The following is a 20152-nucleotide window of genomic DNA, read 5'->3' on the forward strand; positions in this document are numbered from 1 at the left end:
AGATTTATGGTATGTTTCTAACAATATAACAATAGAATTGAGTGTGTGGGTGTCTTCACCTGTTGGCGATCTGCAGAAGACATGGAAATACCAGCTTGCACAAAATCGATAACAGCTAGCGTTACCATAAATCCTGATATAGTAACATCCAGGGCTAAGTCTGGAAATACTGCACAGTGGATGTGCTAGTTGTGAGCTAGTAACCTGTAACCCCACAAAATGTATTCTAACTAATGAAATTCACCTTGGCCTTGCAGCCACACTTATTGTTACTTTTGAAGGTAATAAGCTAGTTAGCCAGACATGCTAACATCTGCAGCTTCCATGAGAGCAGATAAACATACAGTTTAAACCTCCAAAGCTTGCCGCACCTGCCGCGCCTAGTTATGACTGCTAGACTATGATTTGACAATTGCAGGTCAGGTGGGAGGATTCAGCAACAATCAATTGGTGAATAAACCTTTTGGACCATGTGTTCAGGCATCATTAATGACACAAGCAGTGTAATTAGACTTAAGTGTGGTTCTTTACCCACTGAGATGTCAGTCGGAGGGCTTTGCACCATTTGCTTTATTTTATTTTTGCTAAAACGCCTGCTACAACCGTCATTTAGGCCGTATTGACAGAGCATTTAGGAGGAAGAGCGATCTAGGAAAAGGCCATCACTTATAGCCGACAATGTGTGTACAGTATGTGCGTTTGCACCGTCTGCTGGTTCGTGTCGGAGTGATTGATTCTGAAATCGGACATGCCACATACAAAGAGCACTACTATCTATTCTCTACCCCCCAGTCCCCCTCCAACACACACACACACACACACACACACACACACACGCTTTGGCGTGAGTATCACTCACCATTAGATGCTGTGAAATCGATGGCCACAGTGAAATTGATCTGCGTCCTGGAAGGGGGATGAAGAGGAGGGTATGGAAAAAAATCAGACAGACCAGCCAGCAATAACAACATGCCAGGCTTCATTAAATTCCAGTGCTCTCACACACAGTCACACACACACACACACACACATACATATATATACAGTACACACACTACATTTCTAATACTAAGAAAAGATGATACTTAACAGAGGAACATCATATGCAAAATATGGTAATTATTTCTTATGATGATTGAATTACAAATCAATATTTAATTGCCATATCTTGTCTTTTTTATCTGCGTTAAGAGACGAAGTGCAGTTGCTCAGTTGTCTTTTAATGATTACATTCCTCTGTTTATCTGACTTTCACCTCCATGAGAAGGAGTAGCAGGAGGTGCAGATGAGACACTGAGCTGGGTAACTAGCAATTAGACTGATGGAGCACTTAAGAGCAAATCATAATCCAATTTTCCCTGCTGATGAAGCAATACCCTCTTCTTGCTAATTTACGACAATGAGATGAGGCCTTCGGGGCCTGAGCGACAGCCTCTCATCATCCTCGCAGAGAGTCGCCAGAGAGGAAGGCAGCAAATGATACAGTATAAAATGAACGTGTTAAAGACTCACATTAACCTTTCAGTTTGAGAAATGCCACAGCCTGACTCCGCTAACCTTAGCATTCATTAAACTTGATTTTATTCATTCATTAAGACTCTTGAATGTATTATTCTCTCTGCCTCGCTCTGCTTTGCAAATTGTACATCTGCACCAATAAACGGGGTGTTTTTCACCGTGATTCTCTCGTAGGTTTTAGATGTGAATTCCCCGTCCACTCCGTCTATGTGTGTTTGAGTGTGTGTGAACCTATGAGCTTAAAGGTCAGTATACAAAAAAAAAGAAGCTCAGACATCTTTTGCAGGGTCTTGTCATTTTGTTGAACCCTTGTAAAATGAGCCTCTTTGACACCACAGTATGTAGTAGTTTAAATCCTTCTCCTCCTTTTCCTTTTCCTCCTGATGCTGTCCAACACTTGCTTTATTACTAAAATGTCCTGTTTTAGCTTTTCCCTTTAACAACATGACTTCATCCTAATTCACATTCTATGTTCTAATTATTTATTACCTCATATGAGATTATTATTTGAACACCAAATCATTCTTGTCCATTCATGATTACAGTGGTGGTCAAAGAGTTCCCATTTGCATCATGAAGAAAGCGAATATTACAGAGAAGTGCTTGGCAGTTCTCCTGTTTTCATGCAGCAAAGAGCTTGGGCAGTTTACACACTTTCCTTACTTCAATCCATTTTCTAAGAAGCGACGGGCTCAGGAAGTGCCAGAGTAATGTTAACAGGCAGACTGATGAGAATGATATTTTTGAAGTGACGCCACTAAACCTTAAGGTTATTGTATCATAGATCAGCCAAAGCCAGGAACTGTCAGAGGAATCTGTCACACTTGTCAGCACTGCCACAGCCCATAAAACCCATGACTGCCTACCCGCTGTGATAGGACAGTGGAGATCAAAGCATAGCCCGACCTGCCTGAGAGGCACACTCCACCTGAGACATACTTGATATTCCTCAAGCTAAATATTCTAAAACTAAGCTGAGGTCGAAGGGTTGGTGAAGACAGTTTGGCCTTGGTTAGCTCATTTAAATATGTTTGGCACTTAAATGCTCCAGACAGCACCTACTGTGAACTACTCAGTCTAGCAAAGTTGCAGTCGAACACTTATGGTGTTACTACATGAAAGATATGTTACATACATTTTAATACATTTTTCAATGAAGACAGATATAAAGGATTCTCACTATAAATAATTCATTATTTAGAATACTTTCTATAATAGTTGTGCATGTGTCATTAATCCTTAAAAGGATGATACATTTTTTAATAGCTTAATTCTTATTTTAGTACAGTAGTTTCGGCCATCATAGCTATCGCTAATTAATAAAGCAGCTATAAGCAATATTCTTATATTAACAATTGTTTGTACCTGATTATTGGAAGGGTTCATGTGTTATTACAAATCCATGTACAATTATCACCAAACTCAGCTCTTTGTTAAGTTTTACAGCGACCTGTTTGGTTCAGCCTCTCCACTCTCGTCAGTGTCTCCAGGCACAGCATGCAGCTGTTTTCAATAAACGCTCTGACCTGCCTCGCACCAAACAGCAGACAGACACAGCGAGCAACAGGCTCCTGAACATATACTGGACCGTTTAGCACTAAACAAACAATTTTTTTCTTAGGGGTTGATGGAGTGCAAAGCAGAGCTGAAAGAAGAGTGAAAATTGGACCTATATTGGCCAGAGACATGAGTCCAGTGCTTTGACTGGATGTGTAAATGCTCAACTATAAATATGCACACAGTCATTTCCACTCACCCTCCTTTGATGTAATCTAAGAATGTGAACTCTGACTCCACTGAGAACGAGAGCAAGGTCACCTGGAATTGAACATGGGGAGAAATATTTGATTAAACATCGAGGTAATGATCTTTTCCTCTTAAATATAATAAACCTCCACATCTCGACGTAGTTCAGCACTTTGGTGAAAGACGTGAGCCGGCTGCTTTCTGATGACTGACTCATTTTCGTCGCCAGAGGACAAGTTTGAAAAGAGGACGAGATGCATTTGTATGCATTGCTCGCACATGTCCTCACTGCCGGGAAAGTTGTATGAAAATCGGTGTCTCAGTTGGTCGTTGGTGTTGCACACACCAATCTCTCAGAACTCATGTCCTTCAAGTTCTGCAGCGCCTTCATCTTTCATTTTGTCCCACTTACAACTGCCACCCAAAGCACACGTCCTGCATAATCAGCTGTAGTACTATAAACGGTAGTATACAATACATATACACACAGCTATAACTATTAAAGTAGGTTATTTTGTTCCAGCGACTACTGAACCAACACACCTCATTCTTTTGCCTTTTACCAAATGTTTTTTAACTGGTGTGTGATATGAGGATAAATGACGAAATCTTCTTCTTTTTTTCACAACATAGAAAGCACAGATTGACATCTTCCTCCAAGAAGTCAGCACTAGATGATAATTAAAAAGGGAATTATTCAACACAGGAGGAGTAGGTGTGGAGCAGAAAAGAGGCACAGTGCCAGTCCTGATTTGCTGCTGTAGCCATACTCACTGTTCCAGAATTGACATATTTCTTTTTCTTCATTTTCTTCTTGGTATTAATCACCTAAAAATAAGCAACAAGAGGTGTAGGTGATCTAAACTGAACATATGTTTGTCATGATGATAATAATATAAAAGAAAGGTACAGTTCTCTCTCTCTCTCTCTCTCTCACACACACACACACACACACATTAGTATATGTACACACTGCAATAATAAAATATTGGAATTTTGTTTTAGTTTTGCCAGTCCTTACAAAATCAGATGATAAATAAACAGTAATCAAAACAACCTGAGACCTTTGCAAAAACAATTTTAAAATTCTGAACATAAAAGTCTTTAAAAAAATCTGTTTGAAAAAACCAATGTCCAAGGCTGCAAACAGTTTATTCAACCGTCAACCGTTTATCCACCCCAGCAAAATGTTGCACTAGTATATAACTGTAAAACTCCCTATGATTTCCTGTTTGCTGGCCTGCAACTATTTTTAACAAGCATTAAAATAGAATTTCCATGACTTATTTCACCCCCACCCGCTGAACTTTTACTATATAATTCCTCTCTAATTGGGTGCAAGCAATGTCATGTGGGCGGCATGAGGAAAAGTGCATGCCATCACATAGATGTATGCATTTTGTAGGTAGGATGAACAATGAGTTTGTCAATGTAAGTTGACAGAGGAGCATTTAATTTAATGAAGATGAGACAGGCTGTGTGCATGGAGTAACAGATGGGGAAAGCCTAGCTCATGTAGGATCACTTAGAAACACTTAATATAGCAACACTTCATCTCCAGTGTCTTATACATGTCAATCATACTATTAAAGGCGACAAGACTCCAAATTCAAACACGGGTCTGAGGCTTCAGAGAATCGATGGGTGTGACAGGCTTAAGCCTGCAAGACTTGCATTTACTTTACCAGTATTCTACCGCCTCCAGAACAAGAGAAAAATGTCAATCCAGAGACCAAAGATGTCTCAGCTCATTACCTTGTTCCTCTGTGGCTGCTAGGCATGAAAGTGACAGCCCCTAATTTAACATGGAGGGATGGCAATTTGTCTGACACACTGAACAATCTGCTGATGCAAAAACTAAAGGGCCTTTCAGTCTCACTGGGAGGTAGAGAGGAATCAAGAGTAGCGTATAATGGAGCTGACATCCAAAAGACAGGTATTTGTCCTTTGGCTGAAGGCCACTAAACCACAGAGGCATGAAGGTATTGACATGCCCTCCTTTATGGTTTTGACTTTCAAGTGTTCGATTCTTCTCCTACAACTGAAATATTTCCTCATGAATTAACATAATAAATTCTGTTCTGGGCAAAGTAGTGATTTCAATCAGCATGAAGCAGAACTTTGGATTCTGGGATGAAACATTTAAATGAGCTGTGTTTGTAATTTGCATACAGAGCTGTATTGTGTGCTATTAAGAGGCACAGTAAGATATCCCATGAGAAACACTGAGAAATAGCTATGATCATTCCAAATCCCTGGATTGTTCTTCTATTAATCCTGCTTCACGCTGCTGCTAATAGCCCCATTTCTATGTGTGTCAGCATCCAGGTGATTATTGTGGCAAAATAAATCTTGAAATTTGAAAAGAACAACAGGGCCAGAAGAAATATTTAATTGGATGCATAATTGCCTGGGGAAGGTGGGGAGACATGCACAAATACTGTACCACATAGACGCCCTTTAAAGAAATGAAATGAGAACTTTTTCAACATGTTTCTGCTACTTTTGAATAAAAGCACATGTTTGGTGCAGGACTAGAAGATATCCATGGAAAGGTATGTGCTAGAGTTATGTTAAACGCTGCAACAGTGATGTCAGAGATAAAAATGTCACTGGTGTCAGAAATGGGATCCAAGACGCCGGGTGCAGAGGGATCCCAGATCTCAGGAGCCAACAGACACGCTGTTGAACTGTGAAAACCATGGAATTACTCACCTCGTACACATTGAACTGGCTCTGCCCTCGAGCTAGCTCTCGGTAGCTGGTCGTAAAGTCCCCAATGAAGTCATGGCTGGGAGATGCAATAAAACGAGAGGAACACCGGTGAGGAAGAAAAAAATAGCTGGTACAAATAACAGGACAGAAGTTTGGACAGAGTGGAGTGTCGTGACAGAAATGATTGGTTCCTTGAGAGAGTATGTCTGAAGAAGTTTTGTCTTAAACTTAGTTCATGTTTGAGTTCAGATTTTATAATTGGACATAGGCGGTTCTTTAATTAAATGATGAACTGCAGGTTAAAGATTCATTAATTCAATACCAGTCTGGCATGTGTTGGCAGTCAGACTCACCTGCCGTCCCTGTCCCAGTCATACACCTCCACCTTGATTGTTCTGGGGGGGGGGGGTCAGACACACAATGAGGTTAGATTTTAAAGCAGCCAGCTGGCAAAAATCTTACCACAAGTTCTATTCAGCAGCTTGTTTTGCTTTTAGTCATATCACATGATCTTCCTCCGCAGATGGAGTTTGCCCAGTTGTCATGACAATGGGTTGTACATGTTCTCAACATTTGTCCATGCAAGTCCGGACAAAGTGTTCAGAAAAAGGAAAATCTTAACATCAACAACTGAAAGATCAAAAGCTCCATAAAAAGCTACCAATGGATCGTCTGGTCAGATTGTTTGCCAGACGCAGTTTCCAAGAATGAGTTTTATATCCCAGCATGGCATTTCAAACTATTGCAATAATGCCATGGGACAAATGTATGACTTTACTGTATTTGACGAGACATGCCGTCAAACATACAATGTATAGAATGATCAATCTGCAATGAGCCACTGATCAAGAAAAGGACAAAATGGGACAGAGAGAAAGTATATCTGAGGCCCTTTCAGTTATAGCAGGGAGCAGAGTTTGGGAGATGTTTGGGATTTTGCACACAGGACTAGTGCAGAAACTGATGTATATTGTGCTCAATGAGAGATAACTGTAACATGCTGCTAAGCTGTCTTGTTATCTGTTCTCTAATTTTGGCAGCAAACCAGTTTACAGCCCTTTTTACAAAAGTAGTGAAGCCAGTGTCTGTCTTCGTCTGCTTCAAAACGATCTCCGAGGCACAGTGTTTAAAAGCGCTGTCTGGACTTTTCTTGTAAACAAAGAAAAGTCATGTTTGCACACAGTGTTTCTCAGCAAACCACACTGTGTGTATGCTGGAGGACTAAAAAACACATTTCGTGCATTTTCTTCCTTTCTTCCAAAGCCGATATCTAAAGATACTTTAAATTGTCCATTAACTTGCTGGTGGTCTTCGCTACCTTTGTGGGCACATTGCTACGCTTGTTACCACATGACTGCCACTGACTGCCAATCAGCAGAACAGTGTGAAATCAACGGCAGGATGTGGATTTGCTTGGCTGCGTGCTTGCATGTGCTTACGTATCCGGGACCCACTTGTTAAAGGCTCCACAGTACTACCAGTGGTAAAGAAATTCCACCTTTAAGTGTTCTGTGATGGAATAACGTTGTCTTAAAAGAAGAAACTACTTTTTTGGAATGATCTGGGGTTTCTTTTCAACAACTTCATGAATGTCATTAAGCCTTTTGTAATTAACAAGGACAGAAGACAGCAGCTACAGGTGTGAACTCCTGTTCCAGCCTGTGAGCCTTGGTGTTTTCTGTGCCAAATACATGAGGCTCATTATCACTATCGACTGCAATGAGGATAATAAATACTGAGGATCATTTATTCTCCTAAAAGAGTCTGTTGTTCAGTTTGGTGTGTTAATGACTAAATGACAGTAATCATGGCTATTTTTAAATATTTTACTGGAGTCCATGAGTCCATTTCATTCAAAGCTAAGGCAGCTTTCACACGCTTTCTGGTCAGACTGAATCCTGGAGCGTTTATCCCCCTGGTCAGCTCATTTGGATTGGTGTGAATGCAGGAATCAAACCCTGGTCCACACAAAAAAACGCTCCATGATGTAGTCGTAGTCCGATAGGAATCATAGTACTATAGTATAGTGGTCCAGGTTTAAAGGGCGAGGGGTTGGCTGTTTTGTTTTTACTCACCACCTGTCTGACCAATGATCTTACAGCTTTTGGGTGTGTTACCTCCATCAATCGATCTGGAGTGTTTTATTGACTGTTTTGGACTGTTTGAGTTTGGCCTTCGTCAACGCAAACCAGACTAATTGGAAAACTGGAACTACATATCATCCTCGAACTGGTTCCATTAAGGAAACAGACTTTTAGGTCTGAACGCGACCTAAGTGTTTTATGTGAAATAGTACTAAGGGAGCCCCAAAATCCATTAAAATGGCTTTGTTCTAAAACTATACTTGCCAGCTTTAGAACAAGGCAGAGCAGGTGGCTGCATCTTGCAAGAGAAAACGGCAGCTTGCATAAAACACTTCCAAAAATTGTAACTTGCAAACAGCAGCACATTAACTTCCATCATTCAAAAGAAAAAAGACACTGACAACATTTTACACCAATGCAGCAGAAACAATGTCCCTGCAGAGAGGAGAAGAGGAAAAAAAACTTTTTTTTGGCACTTTCTTTCCTTCGTCACATTGATCTCAACCCCATGTCTCTCCTCTCTCCCCCACTTCGTCTTACACAAGTACTGACACCAGCCCAGATCCAAAGGAAACAGAAGCAAGCGGCACATCAGAGACTCCTTCCTGTCACTGAGGAATTGAAAGATCCCTGAAATAAGCCCAACTTCCTCCCTGCCACCTGGCCCCTGTCGCTCTGTGGTGACAGTTTGTTCTTTTGAGGTTATCTTCAAGGCTGTGAGCTGGAGAAAATGTGCTTGTCACCCAGGTGGTAGCAACATGATGCTTATCTTCCCGTGTGGAAAAAGAGAGGGAACAAGTAGAGGTAAGGCAGACACAGAAAGAGACAGCAGAAACAGAAAGACAGGGAAAGGCATCCCTTCCCCTGACCGGCCAATAGGCAGTGCTGGTGCTAAGTGTATGAGGTGTGGTTTTAGCACACGCCACGTCACTCAAACCAAGTATCAGGAAGCTGTCATCATGCTGGCTCAAAGCGTTTGCCATCAATTTATTTTAAATCCTAACTTAGAGCTGCATCAAAGGACTCAGAAGCTCAGATCCTTGAGTGGCTCCTTGAACTCTCAGAACAATATCCACTCCAAAACTAATCTGCCTCAGATATCTCCAGCTACTATTCTAAGGCATCTTCAGTGAACATGACTCATCTTCAGTAATGGAGGCGCATATAATTGAGGGAAAAAAGGAGGCTGCATTTGACACTGAACAATTCTTCAGTTCCAATTACACGGATCTGTCTGTGATCTCTTGCCAGGGATGAAAATAGACTGTGTTTGAGTCACCTGGGTGAGCATGTTAATGAGAAAGAATGGATTCTTTTGATGTTTTTCATGAATTATCAGCAATAAAATATATGCAAGTACCTTAGGTACCACCTACACAGAGGAAGCGCAGTATACGGGGGTGTGGAGTATGTATATATAGAAGGATGGAGGGAATTTAAATTTCTTCACACATCAGATGTTGAGCAGAATACACAACTTGGAAGCACCTTCCATTCCCCTCCTCTTCACACTCCTTCATCCTCATCTCCTTCACTTACTCATCTGGAACAGGAGCTTTGACATACTGGATTTCTGTTTCTCCCTCCAACCCTTAAAGTATGCTTGCCTTTGCTGCCTCTTATCAGTTATTCTCCTGTCCTTCGTTTCTCCTCCTGTCCTTCACTTTCCTTCCCTCTGCTCTCCACTTCTTTGCCAAAATGTAGTCTATTGCCTCCACAGCAGAGTGTATGTACACATGGAGAGATAGATTTGTTCAAGGATACCTGAAATGCTCCATGGACACCAGAGACAGAGACGCAGATCACTGCGCCGCCCTGTCGCCAGCCAGCAAAGTTAGAAGGTGGAGGTGTTTTTTACTCTTGTCTGTGTGTGTGCAAGATATTTTAAAAGGTTACTAACAAATCTGACTAAAATATGGTCGACAGATAGCCTTTGCCGATGATTCAGATCTGGAGTGTTGTGTCCTAGCAATAACAAGCAATGCTTTCCCAATGACAGATTATGTGCAGCAACAATCGTGCTTGAGCCAGCTGAATCTTTGTTCAGCGTGGCTGCACATCATGATGGATGCTACCTTTCATAATTTTTCTCAACGATGAAAAGTTAATACTCAAATTACAAATCCCGTTCTCTATTGTGGGGGCTGTTGAGGATGCACAATGTGTCAGTGCTTATTTGTCTGGTTCAAGAGACAAAGTAAAGACATTGTGTCTTCCCTCCTTTGTTCCTTTCGAGTTGTCAGTTGGGAGAGCAGATTATCCCTTTGTTGAACTCGGCCCAACTTCTCCTTTTCCCTTTTGGTGCATCTAATGAGAGGAACATGTAGAAACTAAAGCGCTGATCTAATTAGAGCAAAGTAAATCAGCAGTAGGTCATCCGCTGACATACTTGGGCTAGTGCTGTCAACAGATAGAGGTGCTTCTGCAACATGTGCTGGACTTAGAGTGACACTGAGTAAAGTAGCAACCCAGATAACAAGCTGCTGGAGCCACCGTCACTGCCTCAAACATAGCAACATAAACATCTTATACAAGCAATCTGCCTCTTGTGTAACTCTTAAAATTTTGGGTCATATCATTTCTGAGTCCTCAGACTTGGAGACAAAGCATCTACAGAGGTCATATAAAGCAAGAACAAGTAAGGAGACAGCACACCTGTGCTGTTTTTATTCAATTTACATATTGAAAGCCTGAGAAGAAACAATGAAAACTTAAAAAATAGAGCAAAAAAGTTTGTTTTTTTTGATTGGCTGAGGCGGAAAACTCGGTGTGTTAGTAAAAGCTTTGTGCAACAAAGTGCAATCATGACGGAAATGAAGGATGTGCCTTTAACGTTCACTGAAGCTTCCGCTCCACTGCAAAGATGAAAGACGGTGTCAGAATTAAACATCAGATGTGTGTGGAGCGATGAGGAGACTGTAACCTTCCTCAGATAAATACATGAAACAAACCTAAATACCATTTTTCCATCACCTTTTCCAATTTTTTTTTTTTACATCGTTTGAGGTTTAACTAGTAATTGTGCTCTTCTTCAGTGGTTTAATGGAGCCCGACTTGAGAATTAGTGATATCAGCTCACTCTTTTGATGCATCCAAGTCCTCACATTTACAACAGTAGTAGATGGTGCTGTTTGGATGGAAGTCTGACTTATGTTAAATGAATCCAGAGGTGATGTGAGTTCTTGGCTGAATCCAAATGTCCACAGTGTTCAGGAAGCTCTACAAGGGGCCTCAAGTGCACCTAGTGCAGACTTTTTCAGAGATTTCACTGAATCATTTAGTTTTGTTTGTTCTTGTCTGCAAAGTTAGACAGGCAATGGTTTTCATTTTTCACACTGTGTGAACTACACATGTCACAGAAGTTCAGAAAAAGATACTTTGAAATACAAGCTCAGGCATTTCAGTTCATCTTCATGGATCTTAACATGTTATTATGCATTTATTCTCCTTGCATCCGTCACCATCACAGGCTTGACATCATGATGCAGAGCATGTCGCAAAACAGGGTGTATGACAGCAGTCTACGAGGGTGGACGTTTGATGAGAGCGACAAACTGACCTTTAGCATCTGCAAGTGTTTGATTTAGTTTAGACTTTTGATATATGCACTGAAACATGGTCTGAAGTGATTTCGATGATTTTTACTCCCAGGCTCTCTAGGGCATGGGCACCATGTTGCCACTTTTCAAATCACTGGAAACTTGCCTTGGGTTGGTGGATATGAACATTGATTAAAGCATTGACAATCTTTAAGAGTGAGGTGTTTTTTGTTTTTTGTTTTTTTTTTTTGGCATGAATACAGCTTGGATGATAACGTAGCATCACAGAGGTTGGAAAAAAAAATCCCTAAATAAGTGAGTTTCAGAACTACATAGTTAAAAAGGCCGACAGACGTTCCCACTCCCCTCTCATAGAAATAAGCGCTGGCACACAAAGTTTCTTCCTCGCCCATGCCCAAATATGTAGTATGTAACCTGATTATAACGCTGTCTGTGATATTTCAGGACTTGCAGCTTTTCAGGCTGTTTCAGCTCATGGCTTGTCACATTTTATTATAGTCTAAGTGTGGCCATTTGTGTGTGTGTGGGGTGTGTGTGTGTGTGTGTGTGTGTGTGTGTGTGTGTGTGTGTGTGTGTGTGTGCATGTTTGCATTTTTGGAAGTGCCTTTGATGCCCAGCTCGGTCCCTCGTGTATGATTGGCTCTGACATGGCAGTGACCCTTCTTGAGCTCATGTGTGATTGGCCGGCTCACACAATTTCATTTAATATTTCTCCAAGTGTCAAACACCTTTGGAGGCAACCCCATACATCCATAAGACAGCTATCTGTCACTACGTTCCTGTCTGTGTGTTTGGGTAAAGTACACACACACGCGTGCACACACACGCGCACACTGACACACACACACACACACACACACACACACACACACACACACACACACACATACCAGGTTCTCAGTGTTCTCAGTAATTAGAATTTGACCGCATACAGAGAAGATAGGACAAACACCTTTGAACGAGAGGCGAGGAAAGAGGGAGAGGCACAAAACAGATACAGTATGCCACATGAAATATTTCCCCCCACAAAAGTAATCTGTCTGCCACTCCTTTTCATCTTCCCTCATGGCTCCTTCATGATTTAGCTTGTTTTCTTCCCAGCTCTGTCTTTTAAATTAGAGGCAGGCAGATAAGCTGGGAGAAAAATGAATTCATATCCCTTCTGACACAACACGTCTACATTAATTATGTGCCAAGTGGGAAGAGCAACCCATCATTATTTTAGATATTTAGTCAGCATTGTAATTCAGTGCTTTCTAGGGCCGAAATGTAAAACGATGATGAATAGAAGTTATGTTAGTTAGATATGTATTCATAATATTTCTTGAACTATATATTCATACTTTGGTAGGTTCATTTGATATCTTCTTCTCTTATATCAGTTTTCTTAAAGCAACATTGTGCAGCTATTTTACCTTGAAACAGCAATCATTGTTGCAGGCTTGTAATAGGGAGAATGGTGCCTCTTTCATTTCCACTCCATGTCAATGACAAACAAGCTATTAAATCCCTTCTTTACACTTTTTTCTCTGGTATTGATCTGGTATTTGATGCAAAGATTCAAAATACGGCCCTCCAAACTCTTTAAATGCCAAGTAGCTCTTACTACAGCCCCATGTGCACCGCGTCAGCACGAGGAGAAATCCTCGCTGCACTCACTAAACCACGATTGGGCAGTCAGCGTTCAGGGCTGCAGCCAGTTTACACACACTGTTGTGACTAAATGTAAGTGAGTGTAATGCTAGTAAATTTCTATTGCTCAGAGATTACATCTGAGAAGAACAGCATTGAACAGAAACACCACAAGGAGGTCACTGGAGATTAGAGGCTCACTGTGCCTGACCCGTGCTATTCTCTACGAAATCAATACCAAAAGATGTCCTAAGCACACAGCAGAAGAAATAATATGCCAGTTTAAAGAATGGGAGGCTTAACACCGCACCATGCTGAACTGGTATTGATTTCTGCTGGTTAAACTCATCAACGCCCAGGGTGTAGTAATGGCTGTTACCAGTATGTAGTTTGTCAGTCTGAGAGATTCTGAATAGGGGCCATGAAGGCAGTCGATAGATTGGCCCAACAGAAATCAATGGAGGCAGAAGGTGTCAATGGGGCCTACATTATTGATTAACTAGCTAACGTTATTCAAGGCGTGTGTGCAAGAATCTCTATGTGTGTGTGATGAGGTAGAAATAGAGGGGATAAATGCAGCGGTGAAAGATTAAAGAGCAGCTGTAGGGTTCAGGAAGTGTAAAGAACAGGTGGAGGTTGCACTGTACCGGTCGTAGTCTCCATTGCAGAGCGCCCGCACGGGGATAGTGAAAGGCTGCCACACCGGGTTCAACGTGTTCTTCACCACCTCTGTTTTATGGCAGATAGTAAACCTAGAGGAGGAGGAGGAGGAGGAGGAGGAGGAGGAGTGAAGTTAGGAAAAGATACGTTCAAAAAGAGGCAGAGACAATTATTTGTTAATTATACAAGGCGGGGGGAGAGATAAATATGGAAATAAGGGGAGGGGCGTGCAGCTGAAGAGACAGAGGCAACAGGAGAGACAATGTCAAATCCTACAGTCGCAGGAGAGACGCTTTAAATAGGGCTGAACCCAGCTTTGTTTACCGCTTGGCCTGTCTCCCAGCTATATTGTGTTTTAGACCACAGAGAATAATTTAATATTTCAGTCTGGCTTTGAAATCCTTTCCTTGACCATAAGTGTGGCAAAGATATGCAAATGTATTTCTCTGATATCTGAAATGTTTTGCAGAGCTGAGCCACATAAATTCCTATCAAATGCCCCCAAATATCCTCTCGAAAAGCAACAATGCATATCACTTTTTTTTCTTTTTTACCCAAAGCCTTGGATTACATGTGCTCCACTAAGTGCCTCAAGCCTTTTAAAACCCTGTGATTCTTTTAGCCACACAGGCCTCTAATTTGTACCCCCCTCTGTTACGTATGAAAAAACTACTGAGAAAAGCAAGAAGATGGCTAATGAAGCACTTGCTAAAGCATCTCCGGCTACATAGGGCTGACGCTGCCACTCCTGCACAGCCCCTCGGGAGGCTGAGCAGTACTCTGGGAAAGCGTGAGGAGTTCGGGGAGTGATATGCATCCCTACATGAATTGCCTCAGAAAAACTGACAGTGTTTTTCTTATTGATGGAAAATGCAGATTGTGGGGTTTTCTTGCCCCTTGCTTTTATGCTTTCTACAGTAATTGCCTCTGTTTCCTATTTGCTCTCCTGGAGTCATTTATGTAAGACACAGTCATGGGAGTTGTGGTTTTAATGTGAGCAGGATACTTGCCTCTGTATGCAGCCTCTTGAGTTGTGCATGCAGCTCTCCTCACAAAATGTACATATATCCTCATCCCTCGCAACTATACTGTTCTTGCTTCTTCCTCTTTCCAAGATGGCTTCTATTTGATTTTTGTATTATGTTACTGTGACCTTTATGTTCTTGTACTTTAAAACCACATTTTCCCATGTCTCAAAGGCTCTCGCAGGAGCTAATTTACCCTGCTTTAACAAGGGCAACCTAACATCTGACGCTTTCTTCTCACTGTGGACTTCAGAAAGCTTTGGTATCGCAAAATTCAACTTGATTATGATTAACTCAGGGGGTCTTCCTCAAAACAGCGGTCCACTGGCAGCACCAGCCCTTGCAACTGGAATGACAAAACAAAATCACACCAAGGACTCACGTTCCATCCTCGTTGCTTCTGTAGAAGACCATGAAAGGGTCCGACTTGCCAAAGAAGTCCTTCTTGTCCAATTTGTTGGCACAGAACTGCATAGTGGCGCTGTCCTGCAGGGATGCATGGAAATGTAAGGAGACAAGAGTGAGATATGTTGGGGGGGAGGTATTATTTATATGGCCTGTTTTGCCCTTCTTCCCCTACTTCTTCTCTTTTTTCTTCACAGTTTACAGCGCGACAGCAGATGGAGGCAGCTGTGCATCACACAGTAGGATAATGAATACTGCATGAATACTGTAGTATATGTTTGTACCAATGTGTGTGTGTGTGTGTTTACTCCCATTCATTCTTCTTGGCATATTGCGAATATTTTTCAGAGAGAAATGTAGATGCTTTTTAAATATTTCATTACATTTACAGAGCAACAAATACATTGGGACAAATAAGTCTTTCCAAGGTAAGCATGTGTGCTCATTGATCTGCTCACACCATCTACTGCAATAAGAGCCACACTAGCAGACCTGTGAGGCTGTAATGGTTGCAGACCACGATGCTATTCCTATATCTGTTTGACCTGCGGGTGTGGACATCTCATAATCACTTCGTCTGGATCAACCCTATATATCCTTAGAATTTTCTCAACTTTTGTGATGCTGTCCTGTACTTTGTCACCCTCGACTGTCAGCCCAGCTGTATATTGAGCGCCGTATATTCCAGCATATTTCAGTCCATAGGGAACCAATAAGACCGAGCCATATTGCAAACCAACAATCAAGTAAAAGTGCAGCAGAGTATGGTGTCGATTCACAGGATTGTCAATACTAGTGACCCTACCATCACACAGATTCAATGCAAATGCAAAAATATTGGTAAATGGAGATTTGAGTAGCCCTAACATCTTCTATAACACTGTGAACGATCTGATGCAGTAACTGATGAAGTATGCGGTTAAATAATTAGATTGGATTAGATAAGACTTTATTAATGAAAGGTGCAAATAAGAACAGTGCAATTGTGCAAATAGGCAAAAATAAAAATAATTTAAGAAATTTAAAAAATAAGGTCTTCTATGTACTGTGAATGCAAGAAAAAAAAATATATAATATAATAATATATAAAAATACCTTCTAGTGCAAGAGAGCAGATTATAGATGTTTTATAGATGTTTACAATCACAGAGGAGGTGGATGTGGTTGATAAAGTAACACTGATTCCAGGTATTAGCAGATACAGAGGTTATTGCACAAATATACAGTAGAGTTGTACAGTCTGAGAGCGGTGGGAATGAAGGACCTGCGGTTTCGCTCCTTCCTGCACTGAGGGTGCCACAGTCGGCCACTGACAGAGCTCAAAATCCATGTTAAGGTCATATTGTTAATGAGCATGATTGAGTAGAAGACCTAATGAATGCTGACTTCAGTTGGGTTAATGTCGGGTATTTATTTCAAACTCCTTCGTGCCAACATGTCACGTTGTAGCCACCGTGAGTCACCGCCTATCTGCTGGAGACGAGCACAATTAGTTTCAGCTCTGAGTGTGTGAGGATGGTGGGACTCCTGTCCAGCACATCCTCACACTCAAGCACACAAGTACAGATAGTGCACGCTCACACTCCCCATACAAATACCCACAAACACAACACGGTTGCTGGAAGAAGGAGAGAAAGGCTCTGACGACTGTTGAATGAATCACATTATGTAAAGTCAATTGCTTGGAAAAAATCTTTTCACTAATTTGTGTGCGGATGTGGGTGTAGACATATGATTGCCATTGTTTTAGTCCATGTACTGTGAATGCCCCCTGCTTACATGCACTCACTCATATGAACTACTGGCAGTCAGCCTACCATGCACTCTAGCTTTATCTATAAACACAGCCTCTGTATGTGTGTGTGTGCGTGTGTGTGTGTGTTCAAGTATGCATGCATTGTAATCCCTAACCATAGTACCGTATCCACCCACCAGCACTCCTGCTAACATTAGCGCCAGCTGCTTACCAAGTCTAATTCTAGCATGAGTAATGGCCGTCAAGCTAACTTTTTCTGATACCCATCACAGTATCTGGGAAGCAACAGATGCTTCAAGTCTGTTTCAGCCACAGAGAAACATCAGACACAACACACAATGTTTGCTTTTGGCTTTATGTTTTTTGAATATGTTTTGCTTTGCTTCTTGTTTTAAACAAATAACATGATGGTGCAACAGTTAGGCCTATTAAGAAGAACTGCAAGATCAATCCATCATCATGTGATTTTTTTTTTTTTTAAGTACTTGCCTCTAAACCAAGGTTGGCAAATCACAGAGTTGCTGTTATTAATAATGTTTAGTCCCTTTTCCATTCTTGATTAAATGTATGTACTAGATAGGCTAGCATAGCATATTTATTCAGTTTATGGCTTGTGTATTATAAAATTGAGCTAATTAAAATATAAAGACAAACAAAGCTGTTAGTTGCAGTTGTCACCTACACCTAATATGGTACATATGCACAAACTTAAATGAGTGCTCCACCTATTTAGCATTGCATTCCTTTTTTTATTCCATTCATTCTACTTCCTCATCAAAAATTGGTGCCTACATTACCCACAATTCACCTAAACCACCATCAGTTTGGTGGTGTGATGTCAGCAGCGGCCATTGTAGACTTGAGCGGAGTACAGGAATCTGGTAACCTCTACACCCCCACACTTTTTCATTTTCAAAGCGACGCTGACTCAAGTGACATCACTTGAGGCAATTCCATGCAGCATCGTCTGGCTTTAAACAACTTTTCAATATTTTGACATTGGTAGGCCAGTGAACTGTGACATCATACACTGTGGCTCCTCATTTTGTTTCTCTGCTTTTCCAAAATTGCCCTCTACATGACCAGATTAATCAGATTTATGGCAGTTTAGCAGGTGCAATTTTAATAGATGACCAGACTTTAATTTTTGCATCAGCTTGGCAACTATTAATCAGTTTACAAAATTCTTTGGTGATGTATTTATCTGACGAATTAACTGTGTCTAAAGGTGACCGAAGTTTAATGTGGATTCAAAAGCTGAACTAACAAAGGCCATAAAAACATATGTAGATGACATAAGTCAAAGACCAGCAGCAGATGCTGGGAGATTAATTCTCACTGCAAACCAACCCTTACTCTTTGTCTGTAGTACACCAGGTCTCCCTAATAAATAAGCCTGATTGTGCATTTTCTCCACCAGCTGTTTATCATGAAATGCAGCACTTTTGCCAACCCCGAGTATAAATCAGTTGACTGCTGTTGAGGCTTGGACTACGTGTTTGCTAAAACCCCCTCCCTCCCTGTTCTTCGCTCTTCTTGTGTGGTGGCAGTGCAGGGAAGGGGCCCGACTTATCTCTGGCATATGGGCTGTAGCTAATCTCTGAAACACAGTGGGTCCATTATAGCATGTTCAGATGCTATAACAGTAGATTGTCGGAGCCCGGGGCCTTACACTAGGCAGCCATGGTGCCACTAATGATAGCTTAATAGCTTTTTAATGTTGCAGCTTGCACCTTGTGTCTGGCTGCACGCCGAGTGGCAAATCAGAGAAAGAATGTGTGCGAGGTTGCATTTGTGAGTCGTTTCTGTGCACATGTGCCAATGCCCATTTTAATTTCTGTATGCATCTTGAAACAGTGTCCTCTCTGTGTGTTTATCACACACAGCCAGGCACCGTGCGGCACACACTTCCCTCTGACACACTCATGAACACATCCACTCCACTCCAGCGGCGATTGGTACTTTATCTGTATTCCTACCCTCGCCCTGAGGACACACACACACCACGTCTGCCATTTCACACAAGCCTCGTACACAGAAGACTCACTCTCTCACTCTGTTCCATTCTCTTAGAAACACTCCTTCGACCCTCCCGGGGACCGTTGGCTCCCACGCTGCGCACTGATTGACACGTAAGAAGTTGAACGCTTATGTCATCCAAACATGAGAAAGCAGAACTATTCGCTGTGGCGACAGATTTCACTTCATCTCACTCTCTGTCTTCTGTCCCTGAATACTGCATGTGTGTGTGCTTGTGGGGGTGTGTTTTCTATTTCAACAAGTACTTAACTTCAACCAGTACAGACTGTGACACTGGAGTCTCTTTACACACATGAAAGTAGTGTTCGAGTTTACAGTTTGGGCTGCACTGGATGGCGGCTCGCACAAAACTCTGCAGGCACATAATGAACAGTGTTTGTCCCAGCACCCCATCAAAGCGACTAAAGAAAGCCGGGAGCTCCGGTGCTCTCCAGGGCTCAGCTATCAGACTGAGATAAGCTGAAGTGAAAGATACAGTGTGGTAAAATCACACGCCTTCATTCAGTCTAATTTTTCTAATTTACATCATCTACATCCATTAGTTGCAGTATGGACGTTATGTCACAACAATAACTGCTAAATGAGCTGCTAATTCAAACGTATGGATTCTGATAAATTTTGAATCACTACCTGAAACTTGGCGAGTGTGCAGCTCTCTGGGCTCTCTGGGATTCAGTGTAGACACCTACTGCATCAAAGGGAAGCTCACTGGCAACATGTACAGTAAGTCTGTGCCTCAGCTGTGTGGCCCTGAAGGAGTATTGTTGGTTCTTCTGTTGAAACTAAATCGAGCTTAACTTGTGATTTTGTTGCTCTACACCCACATTAACCATTTCATGTTGACCACAGGGCGTTGAGTCTCATTGGAAAAAAGGCTTTCACCAGATCAGTTAAGCTATCGAGAGGAGAATAAGAAACGATCGGGTATAATATCAACATGATGGAAATAAGGCAATAAATTAAACTGCAGTTTCTGTAGCAAAACCTATTACTAAATGAATTAAACTGACA

The 20152-nt window shown here is 41.6% G+C and overlaps 1 protein-coding gene across 2 annotated transcripts in view; it reads right to left on the reverse strand.

Moving 5' to 3' along the window:
* cpne5b (copine Vb) overlaps positions 1-20152 on the reverse strand; it is a 112063-nt gene that overhangs the window by 11517 nt on the left and 80394 nt on the right. For both annotated transcript variants that reach the window (XM_041952478.1, XM_041952486.1), the window contains 7 exons: positions 15323-15426; positions 13903-14007; positions 6333-6374; positions 5980-6055; positions 4039-4092; positions 3275-3336; positions 860-906 (listed from right to left, as the gene is read on the reverse strand). In XM_041952478.1, coding sequence (XP_041808412.1) covers positions 860-906; positions 3275-3336; positions 4039-4092; positions 5980-6055; positions 6333-6374; positions 13903-14007; positions 15323-15426 — 490 coding nt within the window. The remainder of the gene's footprint in view (positions 1-859; positions 907-3274; positions 3337-4038; positions 4093-5979; positions 6056-6332; positions 6375-13902; positions 14008-15322; positions 15427-20152) is intronic.

Source organism: Chelmon rostratus, chromosome 2 (assembly GCF_017976325.1).
Source record: "Chelmon rostratus isolate fCheRos1 chromosome 2, fCheRos1.pri, whole genome shotgun sequence".
In the NCBI taxonomy this organism is placed as follows: Eukaryota; Metazoa; Chordata; class Actinopteri; order Chaetodontiformes; family Chaetodontidae; genus Chelmon; species Chelmon rostratus.